Consider the following 15,814-nt stretch of genomic DNA (forward strand, 5'->3'; position numbering starts at 1 on the left):
TTGTGCTCAAATCCACAAGATCTTAGCTCTGTTCTCAGTATTTCCCATTCTGGGTGGGACTATCTCATTCTGGGGGCAATTTTGGTTCTGTTAGGCCCCCATTGTTCTCTCCCTTTTTTATACAATTTCCACCTACATAAATTCTTCGTTATGTATGATCTGGTACTGGCTCTGCTGGTTTCAGATCTTTATATCCCCATTAACAAGTAACTGATAATTGTGGCATTTTTGGCTCCTAGTTATATTTAGGCATAAGTTATGGGTGGATTGTTTCCTTTTTGATCTGTAGGTTTCTGGAGAATTTTTGGAAATACTTGATTTACATGGTCACTATGTTCCCTGAGAACTTGTATTTTTTAATAGCCTCTCAAATGCTTATAAATAGTGATTCATAAAGTAGTGCAAGAATAACACACTACACTGTAAGAATGAAGAGCATCTCCATGTTACTGCAATGTCATCTTTAGGACATATCACTAAATGAAAAAAGGCAGAGGATAGATACACAAATACACAATACACACACACACACGCCTATATTTTTTAAAAAATTGAAGGATAAACTATAGAATTAAAAAGAAGTGGTTACCGCTGGCAGAAGGAAAGAACAAGGTGAAAGGGATTTCTCTGTATATACTCTGTTTTATAGACTTGACTTTTCAGAATTATATATATTTCAGAATTATATATAATAAATAATGTATTTATAAAGCAAAATTAAATTTTAAAAAGCCACTCCACAAAATAAAAAATAAAATGAGGCAAATGAACCTTAATTATCAAGTTGGTGGTACAGTCACTCAGACAGAAACTAATCTAAATGACCTTATAAAACATTATTTGTCTGTATTTTTCTTAAGGGTAAGGAAAAAAATGCAGATAACTCAAACACTGTCAATAATCAAACTGGTGGTAGTGTTGGTATTGTTATTCTGAGACTATTAGATGAGTGATATGGGATAAAGCAAATGAGTTATTGTGTTAACATGGAGAACTAGGGTTTTGTTGTGGTACAAAGGAGATTCAAATTTAAGGTAGTAGAGATGAAGTAGGTAAAAACACCTCTGTCCCTTAGTGAGAAGTATCAATATGAACCAATGATATTTTACCCCAATAATTTTTTTTTTTTTTTTTTTTTTAGACGGAGTCTCAGTCTGTTGCCCAGGCTGGAGTGCAGTGGTGCAATCTCGGCTCACTGCAACCTTCACCTCCCGGGTTCAAGTGATTCTCCTGCCTCAGCCTCCCCAGTAGCTGGGACTACAGGCACATGCCACACCACCCAGATAATTTTTGTATTTTTAGTAGAGACGGGGTTTCACCATGTTGGCCAGAATGATCTCGATCTCCTGACCTTGTTATCTGCCCGCCTCGGCCTCCCAAAGTGCTGAGATTACAGGTGTGAGCCACTGCGCCTGGCCAATAATCTTTTTAAAAAGGTAGTTCCTGCCTCTCTATACCAAAAAGACTAGAAAGGATGACCAACCTAGTAGCATTGAGCACTCTAGTGTTCTGATTATGGTCTCTAAATACCATTTCCCAATAAAAGGAGCCCAGGAACCTAGAAGAACTAGCTGATTCCATATTTGGGGCAAAAAACATATAAGATGAACCTGGAACATGTTGAAATTGCAAAAATCCAAGAGAGCTACCAAATACTATCAAACAGTATATAAAAGAGTCAGGAGACAACTTGACAAGTTTCCCTCTGGCAAAAGATGGGATAATTCAAGCATCAATAAGGACAATTGGTGTGACTGAGTGAAACACAACAAATACGTATGAAGTTTTGAGCTTACGATACGAAGCAACAACAACAAAATCCTCCTTAAATATTTTTGGAGGATGCTAATAAACCAGTTCATTGAAAATTGGTAAATAAAGAAATAAATCATGCATTTAAACTGTTTTTCCTGTGTGAACTATATATCAAAATAACTAAATAGTTGATGAAAGTTTATGTTAACAGATGTATTCCATTAATTTATGCAGACAGAATGGCAGGATTAAATTTTTCCATTTTGTAACCATATGAATTATAGATTTAAATCAGAGGCAGCAAACTACAGTTGGCAGGCTGACAACCTGTTTTTGTAAATAAAGTTTTATTAGAACACAATCCTATTTGTTTGTTTATGTATTGTCAACAGCTGCCTTAGCAGAAAGACAAAGCTAAGTAATTATAACAGAGAATGTATGATCTGTAAAGCCTAAAATATTCACTATCAGATCTGTCAAGAAAATGTCAACCCTGATCTAGACGATGAGCAGCAATGGCTGCTACATTATATTACATTATAAAACAAGAGATAACCAGACTATACATGCTTCTTTGTAGAAATAAGTATCACCACCTACGAAATATTCTTATGAAAAAATTGAACCTGAATTTGATCAAGTCTCTAGATTTAGCTACCAATTTTAGGAACCAGAGGACACAGAAACATGTTAAATGATACCACAAGAATACAATCAACAAAATATAATTTTAGGAAATTTAAAAGACAAATGACTTAGGTTTTTAAACCTAAGAAAAAATGAGAGCAGAGAAGAACTTGTAGATTTAAAGAAACTTAAAGGACATATCAACTATCTGCAATGTGAGGATTCTAGTTAGATAGATTCGAAAAACTGATTAAAAAAAGAGAGAGAGAGAGACAGACAGACACAGACAATCTGGAAAATTTAAACACATTAAAATATTCGTTGATATTAAGATATTATCATTGGCTTATTTTTATGTTGACAATAGTCTGGTTATGTTTAAGACATCCTTGCCCATGACAGAGACATACTAAATACTTTCATGATAAAATCATGCTATGTTTAACAATTGGAGGTAGGGACAGAAAGTGTATACAAGTATAGATAAAATTACATTGACTTCAACAATGAAGGTTACATGAGCATTCACTATGCTATTTTTCTCTACCTTTTTATATGTTTGAAATTTTACATTACAAATTTTTTTTTAATGGGGGAAAATGTTAAATAAGTACCTAGGGAGCCCATGATACATGCTCTCTAACTCTCAATCTAGCACAGCTTCCTGAGAGGAAATATAGTCAAAAGTCCATAATTTAACTCTCTCGGTCCCCCATTGAGACTCACTGTAATAGTGATTGACAGTAACTGATAAGAAGGGCTGAATCCCTCAGATTTATTGAGGCAAAAGCTGGAGGGGAATCTGATCTGGAAAGAAAAACCTAGTGGGGTTATTAGTTTAAATTTTAAAAAATGATTTTTATGTAATAGTGGATTCAAAGTGAGAAAACTCCAAGGACCAGGTGAGAATTAGTGAGAAAGGAGATTAAGAGATCCTTATAAGAGTCATGCTTTCTACTGGCAGATTTTCTCTCATTTCTTGTCATTATGATAGGATTTGGTGAAAGCTTTATGTTTTTTGAGATAAGTTAAACGGCAAGACCTCCTTCCATTCTCTCTCTCAGGTAAATGGGCACTGGCCAAGAAGAACAAAGGGTGTGATTTCTTGTTAGAAAGAATTTGGAAGAAGCCTGGATATCATAAGCTAATGTAGAGATGGAGATGTCCAAATTGTGCAGCTTGTTTCATTTTGGGTGGGCCTTTTTAGGAGACTATATGAAAAATAAGGGATAAGCAGGGTACCCTAAGCTTCCCCATAATAGGATGTTCAGTGTTTGGAAGCTAACTATTAATAATTGGCTAGAAAGAGTTTGGGTTTACTTACTCACCAAGAGGTGGCTGTAGCATACCCCCATTCTTTTCACAGTTCCCAATAGGCTGGATTTCAGCTGAGTCAACCAGCCGCCAGAAGTCATTTTTGTTGTCGCTCCCATCAAGGCGCAGGCGAAGGCGGGCACCTGTCAGTCCAACTACTGTGGCAATACAGGTGGATGTGGTGTTCCTGGGGTCCTGTGCTTCCAATTTCATACTGATCTTGAATTCGTTGCTTGGAGGTGTGTAGGACTGGGAAAAACAAGGCATGAGGTTTAGACAGATTAAGAGTAAAACCCCAAAATTCATGTTTTGGATTCAGATTGGTTATAGCTGGGCCAGGGACAACCAACTGAATTATTCCCTAATAATTAAGAATGGTTGCATGCAAAAGAAACAATGAAAGATAAGATGAAGGGGAAAAAATTACTTTCCAATGAAGCATCAAATAGATCCATACCAGTTAAAAAAAGGACAAGAATATCTTATATAGGCCAGTTAATTAAATGTTTTCTCATCCTATAATTCTCTAACTCCCTACCCTTCCAGGTAGGGACTTTTTAGTCCCTTTTTAGTCTTTTTAGGACTACTACATCCTATTAAACTACCATATTCTTAGTGTCTCTTTGTGGAATATTTCAGTATATTGGTGTGTATATCTACCAAACAGACTATTGAGGGTTAATTTTTTCTTATTTTGACAACTTACTAATCAATTCATACAACTGACATACAATGAACTATATACACTTTAGTAAGTCTTGACATATGTATATACTCATGTTACTATATACACCATATAAACCTGTGAAAGTATCACCACAATAAAAATAATGAACATGGCCATTATCCTCAAGCTCTCACATGCTCTTTTGTAATCTCTTCTTCTGGCCCCTCCAGGACCTCTGTACCCAGGCAACCAATGATCTACTTTCTATCACTGTAGATTGCTCTGCATTTTCTAGTCTTAGATGGAATCATAGAAGATGTACTTTCTTTTTTTGTCTAGCTTCTTTCACTCAGCATAACTACTCTGATATTCATCCATATTAATAATTCATTTCCTTTTATTGTTGAGTGGTATATAACCATGCTGACGGAGATTTGGTTTGTTCCAGCTCTTGGCGATTGCAAATAAAGCTGCTAGAAACATTTAAGTGCAAATTTTTGTGTAGGGAAATATACTTTCTTTTTTTTGCACAAATACCTAAGAGAGAAATGGCTGAATCATATGGTAGGTATATGTTTAAATCACAAAACAGAAAATTAACCCTTTTAAGGTATACAATTCAATGATTTTTAGAATATTCTCAGAGTTGTGTAAACACCATCCCTATCTAATTTTATAACATTTCCATAATCCCCCCAAAATGAACCCCATGCCCCAATAGAGTCATTCCCCATTACCCTCTCAGCCCAGTCCCTAGAAACCATTAATCTACTGTTTCCATGGATTTACCTATTCTGGACATTTCATATAGATGGAATTATATAATGTGTGGCCAATATGTGAATAGTTTCTTTCATTTAGCAAAATGGATTCAAGGTTCACCCATGTCAATGAGTGTATCAGTACTTCATTCCTTTTCATTGATGAACAATATTCCATTGTACGGATATACATTTCGCTTACTCATTCATCAGCTGATGGACATTTGGGTTGTTTCCTCTTTTTGGCTACTATGAATAATGATGTGATGAACATTCATGGTATATTTTTCTGTGGACATGTTTTCTATTCTCTTACGTATATACTTATGAGTGAAACTGCTGGGTCATGTGGTAACTCTGTTTAACAGTTTGGGTAACCTCTGAACTGTCTTTTCAAGTAGCTATAGGATTTCATAATTTCACCACCAATGTACAAGGGTTCCAATTTCTACACATCCTCACCAACACTTGCCATTGTTTGTCTTTTTGATGTTAGAGTCATCTAGTCAATGTGATGTATATCTCATTGCAGTTTTGATTAGCATTTCTCTAATGACTACTGAGTATCTTTAATGTGCCTAACTGGTCATTTGTATATACTTGGAGAAATGTCTATTCAAACTCTTTGTCCATTTTAAAATCATGCCGTCTTTTAATTTCCGAGTTTTAAAAGTTCTTTCTATATTCTGGATACAAGTCCTTTACCAGATATATAATTCTCAAATATTTTCTCCCATTGTGTGGGTTGTTCTTTTCACTTTCTTGATGGTGTGGAAACAAAAATCTTTTAATTTTGATGAAGTTTAAGTTATCTATTTTTTCTTTTGTTGTTTATGTTTTTGGTGTTGTATTATCTAATCCAAGGTCATGAAGATTTCCTCCTATGTTTTCTTTAAAGAGTTTTGTAGTTTTAACTCTTACATTTAGGTCCATGATCCACTTGAAGTTAATTTTTGTATATGGCATAGAGGTAGGGTCCAACTTCACCTTTTTCTATGTGGATAACCAGCTGTTCCTGCACCAGTTGTTGAAAAACCCATTGAACTGTCTTGCTACCCTTGTCAAAAATCGATCCATCATAAATTGGTGGGTCAATTTCTGTACTCTCAATTTTAATTCATGGATCTATATGTCTATCTTCCTGCCACAACCATGATGTCTTAAGTACTGTAGCTTTGTAGTAAGTTTTGAAATCAGGAAATGTGAATCCTTCAGCTTTGTTCTCTCTTTTCAAGATGCTATGGCTATTCTGGGTCTCTTGTAAGAATTTTAGAACGAATTTGTCAATTTCTGCAAAAAAGGCAGCTGGGATTTTGACAGAGACTGTGTTGAATCTACAGATCAATTTGGAAGATAATGCTGTCAGTTATGTGATTTGCAAATATAGTCATGTTCCGCATAATGACGTCTGGTCAAAAACAGACTGTATAGATTGTGGTCCCATAAGACTACAATGGAGCTGAAAAATTCCTGTATCCTAGTTATATTGCAGCTGTCTTAAGGTCCTAGAGCAACACATTACTCACATTTGTGGTGATGCTGGTGTAAGAAAACCTACTGTGCTGCCAACTGTATAAAAGTATAGCACATACAATTATGTACAGTACATAATACTTGATAACAATTGACTATGTTACTGGTTTATGTGTTTACTATATATTTTTAATCATTATTTTAGAGTGTATTCCTTATACGAAAATAAAAGTTAACTAAAAAATAGCCTCAGGCAGCTCCTTCAGGAGGTATTCTAGAAGAAGGCATTGTTACCATAGGAGATTACAGCGCCATCCATGCATGTAACTGCCCCTGAAGACCTTCCAGTAGGCTCAGAAGTAGAAGCGGAAGACAGTGATACTGATGATCCTGAGTCTGTGTAGGCCTAGGGTAATGTATGTGTTTGTCTTAAGTTTTTTAACTAAAAGAGTTTAAAAGGTAAAATAAAATTAAAAATTATTTTTCTACAGCTATACAATGTGTTTTAAGCTAAGTATTATTACAAGAGTCAAAAAAGTTAAAAAAAATTAAGTTTATAAAGTGAAAAATTTACAGTAAGCTAAGGTTAACTCCTTATTGAAGAAAAATTTTTAAATAAATTTAGTGTAGCCTGGGTGTACAGCATTTATAAGGTTGACAGTGGTACGCAGTTCACCACTTACTGACTCACCTAGAGCAATTTCCAGTCCTCCAAGCTCCATTCATGGTAAGTGCCTGATACGGGTGTACAAGTTTTAATATACCTTTTAGACCATATTTTTTTTACTGTACCTTTTCCATATTTAGATATGTTTACATAGATGAATACCATTGTGTTACAACTACCTACAGTATTCAGTACAGTAATATGCTGGACAGTTTTGTATCCTAGGAAGAATAGGTTATGGTCTAGGTGTGTGTAGTAGGCTACAGCATCCAGGTTTGTGCAAGTATATTCTATGTTCGCACGACGATGAAACTGCTTAACAATTCATTTCTCAGAGCATATCCCTATCGTTAAGCAATGCAAAACTATTCTCTCATAGTCTGTGACCTGTATTTTTGTTCTCTTACCAGTATCTTTTGAAGAGCAGAAGTTCTTAATTTTGACAAAGTCCACTCTATTTTTTTAATGAACCAAAATTTTGGTCAGGCATCTTCTAAGGTTTTCTTTATATAAATTTTGCATATTTGTTAGTTCCTCCCCCACCCCACCCAAAGTAGTTGAACCATTCTGCATTTTCACCAGCAGCATATGAAAGTTCCATTTGTTCTACATCTTTACCACTATTTAATGTGGTCAGCCTTTTGAAAATCACAGCCATTTAAATAAATGTATAGTGATAGCTTACTAATCACTTTTAGTTTGCATTTCCCTAATGAAATAATGGTATTGAGCATCTCTATTCATGTACTTATTTGCCCTGTATACATTTTCCTTGGTGTTTGTTCTAATCTTTCAACCCAGATCCCTTTAATTTCTTTTTCTGGCCTATTTGCATTGGTAATACAATACTGAATAAAAGTGGCAAGAGCAGATATCCTTGTCTTGTTCCTGATCTTAAGGGGAAAGCATTTAGTCTTTCATCATTAAGTATGATATTATTTGTAGACTATTAATAAATGCCCTTTAGAGTTTAGGACTTAGAAAGTTCCCTTCTATTTCTAGTTTGGTGAGAGTTTTTATTTAGTAATGGACATTTAATTTTGTGAAATGCATGTACTTGGAAAGAATGTGTATCTACATATGTTGGACAGTATTCTATATATGTCAGTTAGGTCGAGTTAGTTCATAGTGTTGTTCAAATCCACTATATATTTGCTGATTTTTTTTCTCTACTTGTTCTTTTATTACACAGAGAGGAGTATTAAAAGTCTGACTATAGATAATTTTGGATTTATCTATTTCTCCTAATAGTTCTATTGGTTTTTGCTTCATGTCAGGATTGTCTGATTCCTTTATCATTATAAAATTAACTTCCTTAACCCTGTTAGTATTATTTGAAGTGTATTTTGATATTAATATAGCCATTTCAGCTTTATTATAGCTAATGTCAGCATGGTATATCACCTTCATACATTTACTTTTAACCTATTTAAAGCATAATTTTTCTAATCATAGCAAGTTCAATAGTAAAGAAACAGAAAAAAAGTGTAAGTTTTTGAAGGCAGTATATAATTGGGTTTTGCTTTTTATCCAATGTGCCAATTTCCGCTTTTTAACATTTAAACCATTTACATTTGATTATTGATATAGCTGGGTTTAAATAAAACATTTTGCTATTTTTTCCCATTATTCTAGTGGTTGCATTAGAGTTTATAGCACAAACATCTTTAACTTACCACAGTCTATCTTATCAAGTAAGATAGTACTACTTCATGCATGAGAACCTTGTAATAGTATACTTAAGATTCCTCCCTTCCTGCCTTTGTGCTACTCTTATCATACATTTTACTTATATATGTTATCATCCTCACAATATACCGTTATTATTATTGTCTACACAATTGTCTTTTACACAGATTTAAATAACATCTTATATATCTATCCTTATAATGACAATTTCCAGTGACCTTCATTTCTTTGTATAGATCTGTTATTTCATTTGATATCATTTTCTTTCTGCTTGATGAACCCCTTTTAACATTTCTTGAGGTGTGAGTCTGTGAGTGATGAATTCCTTCAGCTTTTGTAAATCTGAAAATATCTTTATTTCACTTTTGTGTTTGAAAGACATTTTTGCTGGCTGCAGTAGTCCAGGTTGACAGGTTTTTGTTTTCTTTTAGTACTTTCAAGGTGTTGTTCAATTTTGTTCTTGCTTATATTGTTTCTGACAAGAAATATAATTCTTACATTAGTTATCCTATATATAAAGTGTCTTTTTTCTCTGGCTGCTGTTGAGTTTTCTCTATCAATGGTTTTGTGCAATTTGATTATGATATGCCTCAGAGTAGTTTTCTTCTTATTATTTTTGGGATTCCTTGAATTTCTTGATTCTGTGGACCTATAGTTTTATTTTATTTTATTTATTTATTTATTTTGAGACAGAGTCTCGCCCTGTCACCCAGGCTGGAGTGCAGTGGCATGATCTCAGCTCACTGCAAGCTCTGCCTCCCAGGTTCATAAAATTCTCCTGCCTCAGCCTCCTGAGTAGCTGGGACTACAGGCGCCACCACCATGCCCGGCTAATTTTTTTGTATTTTTAATAGAGATGGGGTTTCACTGTGTTAGCCAGGATGGTCTTAATCTCCTGACCTCAAGATCCGCCCACCTCGGCCTCCTAAAGTGCTGGGATTACAGGCCTGAGACACCGTGCCCAGCTGTTATTTTTAATTTTGGAAAAATTTTAGCGATTATTTCTTCGAATATTTTTTCTATCCCCCATCACTTCTCTCCTCTGGGGACTCCAATTACACGTCTGTTTGGTCACATGAAGTTATCCCATAGTTCACTGGTGCTCTTCTCATTTTTTCTAAATTCCTTTTTCTCTTTGTGTTTCATTTTGAATAGTTTCTATTGTTATGTTTTCAAGTTTACTAATTTCTTCTGGCATTAATCCAATCTAGTGTATTTTTCATTTCCCACATAGTAGCCCAGTGAGTCTTTTTAATATCTTCCATGTCTCTGCTTAATAGCTGAATATAACAAATATATTAAAATAATTATTTTAATGTGTTTGTCTGCTATTCTATGATCTGTGTAGAGTCTGAGTCAGTTTCAATCAATTATTCTCTAGATTACTGGTTGCATTTTCCTGCCTCTTTGCATGCCTGGTAGTCTGATTGAAAGTTAGATCTGGTGAATTTTACCTGTTGAGTACTGGATATTCTTGCATTCCTATAAATCTTCTTGGGCTTTGTTCCTTGATGCAGTTAAGTTATTTGTAAAATAGTTTGATCCTCTTGAGTTTTACCTTTATGATTTGTCAGGCTGGACTGAAGCAATGCTCAGGCTAAGGTTAATTATTTTCCAATATGAGCAACACCTTCCTGAGTATTATACCCAGTGCCCAATCAATTATGAGATGTTCTAGTCTAGCTGGTGAGATCAGGAACTATTCTCAGCCCTGTGTGAGTGCCAGGTTCTATTCCTTTGAATCCTTTCAGATAGTTTTTTCCTTTGGCCTTAGGTAGTTTTCTCATATGCATGTATAAAATGGTAGTCTTTTCTTGGACCCTCTGAAGATTGCTGTGGTTTTCATTGTGTGCAGCTTTCTCCTCTCTGACACTCTGTCCTATAAATTCTAGCCACCTTGGTTTCTCTGGACTCACATTTTTTTTTCTTCCATTTCCTCCAATTAGGCAGTCTGCTGGGCTCAACACGAGCTCCCTTTCCCTGGGCCACGGTCTGGAAACTGTTAAGACAGTAAGCTAGAAAAATCATAGAGGCAGCTCAACTCATTTGTTTTCTCTCTCTCAGAGATCACTGTTTGGCTGCTTGATTTTTAGTGACTTAAAAACCGTTGTTGGATAGGCCCGGTGGCTCACACCTGTAATCCCAGCACTTTGGGAGGCCAAGGTGGGTGGATCACCTGAAATTAGGAGCTGGAGACCAGCCTGGCCAACATAATGAGACCCTGTCTCTACTAAAAGTACAAAAATTAGCCAGGCACGTTGGTGTGCGCCTGTAGTCCCAGCTACTCGGGAGGCTGAGGCAGGAGAATCACCTGAAGCCGGGAGGCAGAAGTTGCAGTGAGCCAAGATCAAGACACTGCACTCCAGCCTGGGTGACAGAGCGAGATTCTGTCTCAAAACAAAACAAACCAAACCATTATTAACATATGTTGTCTTTTTAAAAAAATTGTTTCAGGTGGAAGTATAAATTCAGTCCCTTTTATTTCAAATGAGCAGAAGTCCTGAATTTGTATTTCTACTTAGAAAACAGACAAAATTCTATGGCCGGGCACGGTGGCTCACGCTTGTAATCCCAGCACTTTGGGAGGCCAAGGTGGGCGGATCATGAGGTCAGGAGATCGAGACCATCCTGGCTAACATGGTGAAACCCCGTCTCTATTAAAAATACAAAACAATTAGCTGGGCATGGTGGCAGGTGCCTGTAGTCCCAGCTACTCGGGAGGCTGAGGCAGGAGAATGGTATGAATCCGGGAGGCGGAGCTTGCATTGAGCCAAGATCGCGCCACTGCACTCCAGTCTGGGCGACACAGCGAGACTCCATCTCAAAAAAAAAAAAAAAAAAAAGAAAAGAAAACAGACAAAATTCAAACTCAACCTGAAATGTTGACAGTTTCAGGAAATAACCCTTGAGTACTAAAGGAAAGGATTGTCGGTAACTTCCTGATGTTTAATTTTGTTTAGCACTGAACACTTCTTTGCATATCAGCCATATCATACACTGACACAGTCAATACCATCTGTGCATTGTCTGGGTTACTTAATCCTTCTGGGAAACTCTGGATGAGCTCCTGAAATGCTTCACAGTGGGACTCAGTGTCAACATTCTTATAGAAAGATAAGATTGTGACAGGAGTGCTGAGTACAGAGAAAGAAATACTGCTCCATTTTCAACAATGTCTATGGACTATAACTCTCTTTCCTATCTGAATTAAGAGCTCTAGTAAAAATTAGCAGTTGTTTTCAGTAACACAGAATATCCTCAAGGAGGTAAAGAAGGAGGCAAGGGTGTTACTTGGGATGAAGGTGGAAAGAATGTCTGCTGCCAAAACTCAGTGACCAAATTTCACTTCTTGAATTGTGTTCTTCCCATAGAAGTTTATTCTGGGGCCCTCAGGTAAGAAGCCCAAGGGCTTCCACCAACTCTCTTGATTGTCTAAAAACCATAAAAAAATGACTTATCTTCCACCTACTAAAGATGTTGAAAATCAATTACCTGCTTGAAGCAATGGACAGGCGCTGGGACTGAACATGTTTCTTTTAGGTATTTGTCCCAGGTAAAATGACCTGTAAAGGAAATAGAAATCTATATCACAGTCAACTTCCTAAAAAAAAAAAGTTTTCAGGGTATAATCTACACTAAACAGTAAGCTATTTGTAGACTGGTTTTGAGCATAAAAAACATATTTTTTTTCCTGTTTGAGCTCAAAGGAGTATTAAGGGGAAGAATCTAAGTGACCTGAGTGGATGTTTTAGATTCATGTTTTAAAATAATGGTCTAAAGATGGCTTAGGGTGTTCTTTATGTTGGTTCCTAAAGTGATCCAAAATGCCAAAGCAAGATATACTAGTACTTCAAAGAAGTGACCAGGAAGCTCATGGAAAACAGAATAGAAGAGGCAGAAAGTGGGTGGGGAGATTCCTTTTGAACAATCTGACTCTTGGAAAGGTCCCTCACCGTTGTCAAGTGGCAGCTTTTAACACCCAATATGGTTGGATTCCAGCATCTCAGCTCAGGAAGAATGAAGAAAAGGCTGTCTAGAGACAAGGGGCGAGATGATTTGAGGGGAGGGGAAGCCAGATGAGTGAGATTATAGTTGAATCCTCACTCTAAAAACTGGCTCTCTCTTACCTACCCCCGCTGCACCCCCATCCTAGCCATAGCTGTGTTGCTCTGGGGTGCAAAGTGACAAAGATCTGTTAATTTAGAGCAAAGTAGGACCTGGGAGGCATGTCTGATGATAGTAAATAAGAACAAGCTGGGGAGTCTGTAGAATCTTTTAGCCTCTTGAACTGGCCTTACAGCCTCTAAAAGTTTGAAGAACACTGTCCTAGATAAACAATCTTCAAGGTGACACTGTGCTGGGGCAAGGGAAAACATCTTAAGGCAGGACATTAGATACAGATCTCATTGGATCACTAAAGATTATCAAATTCTTTATTTAAAGGTTAAACCAATTACCAGTCTCCCCCTAATACCCACCTAGAGGTGACCCCATGATGGAGCAGGGAAGGTCCCAGAGAATCTCACAAGCTAAAACACTGTAGCAAACCAGCATTTCTTGAAGTTTCCTCTGTAGTGGAGCAGCACAGAGCCCCTTTGGGCCATGCAAAAAGCACTAGATGCTGGGAATAAAAATGAGTCACTGAATGATGAAATCTAAATCACTCCAAAGATGATGCCAAGACTTTACACTCTATTTATTTTATAGCTTCTGTTTAATAACTGGTTCCTTTCCCACTACCCTTAACTAAGCCAAATAGATTTGGCCAGAAATCACAGTCAGTTCTGAACTATTTCATGAACTTGCTGATGATTAATCATCATGACTAGACAGTTAGTCCATAGGGCAAATGAGATGACTATTTTCTGAAGTCAAGGTTTAAAGACGTTATCAGAATTTAATGAAGAGTTTGCTTCTAGTTGACAGGGCCCTAAAGCAAGGACTGAATACATTTCATCACTGTTTGCTGTTAGAAAAATAAAACATTACAATTTATTATTCCATCTATACAAATGAAAGATTAAATCAAATAGTAAGTTTTGGATTTCCCTGGATTGAGAATCTTCAACTCTGGCATCTAGAGCAGCACTGTCCAATAAAACTTTCTGTGCTGACTAAAATGTTCTGTATCTGTGCTAGCCAATAAGGTAGCCACTAGCCACATAACTATTGGACACTTGAAATGTGGGTAGAGTAAGAAACTAAATTTTTTAAATTTTAATTAACTTAAATCCCCACATGTAGCTAATAGTTACTGTATTAGGAAGCACAGATCAAGAGTTTTGGTCAGTCCTGGGTAACTGCTTATATTAGCTTAAGTTCTGACTAAAAGCACCCAAGAGACTTTGGTCTTAACAATAATGGTAGCATCAGGGGTACCACAACAATTAGGGTATTAATTATAGCTCTCCATTATACATATCAACCATGGTAATCAATCCCTATTCTGTAATGTACACAGGCTAGAAACCTCAGCCCTTTTACCACTTAGGAAACACTCTATCACTAACTGGATGAAAAGGAACCTCTGTTTAAAGTAGTTCACCCACTGTGATGGCTGACTGGCTTGAACCATACCTAGATGGTATTTTCCTTTTATTGGACTTCTTGGGCTACCTAAGGCTTAGTTCCTTATTATCAGGTGAATTGCAAAGTAAGATAATTTTTATGACTTAGTAAGAATGTTTGGACACCTATTGTAATGCCCATGATGGAGCCAGACATAATATTCTGCCATATCTCCAAGCACTAAAGTAACCACAAAAGAAATAGGACAGGCACCAAGGTACAGATCCAGAGTTAGCAAGCATTCTGTTAAGGACAATAAAAATTTTATGCTTTCTAGGCCATACAGTCTATGTCATAGCTACTCAGCTCCACCACTCCAGTGTGAAAGCAGCCACAGACAATATGTGTGCATAAATTAGCATGGCTGTTCCACTCAAACTTTATTTACACAAACAGGCAGAGGGCTGGATTTGACCTCCCAATAGTAGTTTGCCAGACCTCCGGTATAAATCATTGACTCTCAAGTGATACTTATAGTCTCATTTCTTTAAACAAAGTTCTGGGCCTCACCTTCAGAAGTTCTTATTCAGTAGGCTCCAAGTGTGGCCTGAGAATATGTATTTTCCAAGGCTCCCTAGGTAATTCGGATTAACATCTGTGACTAAGAACTACTACTGGTGTAGTTTAAATAATGTAATATTGGGAGTCTGAAGATGTTGGTAAAAGTCTTGTTTCTACAGCTAACTATCTTGGGTAAATTACTTAATCCTTCCAAGCCTCAGTTTACTCATCTGAAAGATGAAGACAATATCTGTCTTACAAGATTGTATATAGAGTCTTCATTCAATAAATATTTAAACTTCTCCAAGTACAAAGAACTGTGTTAAATGTTAGGGGAACAAGGTACGACATGATTTCTCAATTCATGGAGCTTTCGGTCTAGAGATAAACAGAGACATTAATAAACATAACACAAATACTCTGTTATGATAATGATAAATTAAAGTTAACGAGGTAGTACAGGTTGTGTTGAGAATGCAGAACATGAAAATCTCATTCATGCTTGGGCTCAGAGATTATTGCGAAGATTAATATTATTAACTAACATAGGTATAATGTTTTATAATTTAAACATATGTAATTTGAGTGTTTTCAATTATTCCAACATTATAATTCAAAATTATAATTCAAAATATTCAAACAGTATAATTTGAATGTTTTCAATTATTCATTCAACAGGTATTTATTAACTATCCTCTATGTGCCAGGCAATATGACAGGGGTCCCTGCCCTCATTTACATGCTGGTATATGATGAGACACAACTAGCACATAAACAATAAATAAACAAGGC

General features: G+C 36.2%; 1 protein-coding gene across 19 annotated transcripts in view; it reads right to left on the bottom strand.

Annotated features, from left to right (window-relative positions):
• Positions 1 to 15,814, bottom strand: part of SCMH1 (Scm polycomb group protein homolog 1) — a 207,393-nt gene that overhangs the window by 103,718 nt on the left and 87,861 nt on the right. For 10 of the 19 annotated variants that reach the window (XR_004032568.1, XM_030823582.1, XM_030823587.1 and 7 more), the window contains 2 exons: positions 12,446 to 12,516; positions 3,711 to 3,945 (listed from right to left, as the gene is read on the bottom strand). Coding sequence is in view for 18 of the 19 variants with exons in the window: in XM_030823582.1 (XP_030679442.1) it covers positions 3,711 to 3,945; positions 12,446 to 12,516 (306 nt within the window). In the remaining variant the exon portion in view is untranslated. Of the gene's footprint in view, positions 1 to 3,706; positions 3,946 to 12,445; positions 12,517 to 13,431; positions 13,575 to 15,814 lie in introns of those variants that run through there. The other 9 variants (XM_030823588.1, XM_030823586.1, XM_030823585.1 and 6 more) reach the window with 3 other exon arrangements.

Source organism: Nomascus leucogenys, chromosome 12 (genome assembly GCF_006542625.1).
Source record: "Nomascus leucogenys isolate Asia chromosome 12, Asia_NLE_v1, whole genome shotgun sequence".
Classification (NCBI taxonomy): Eukaryota; Metazoa; Chordata; class Mammalia; order Primates; family Hylobatidae; genus Nomascus; species Nomascus leucogenys.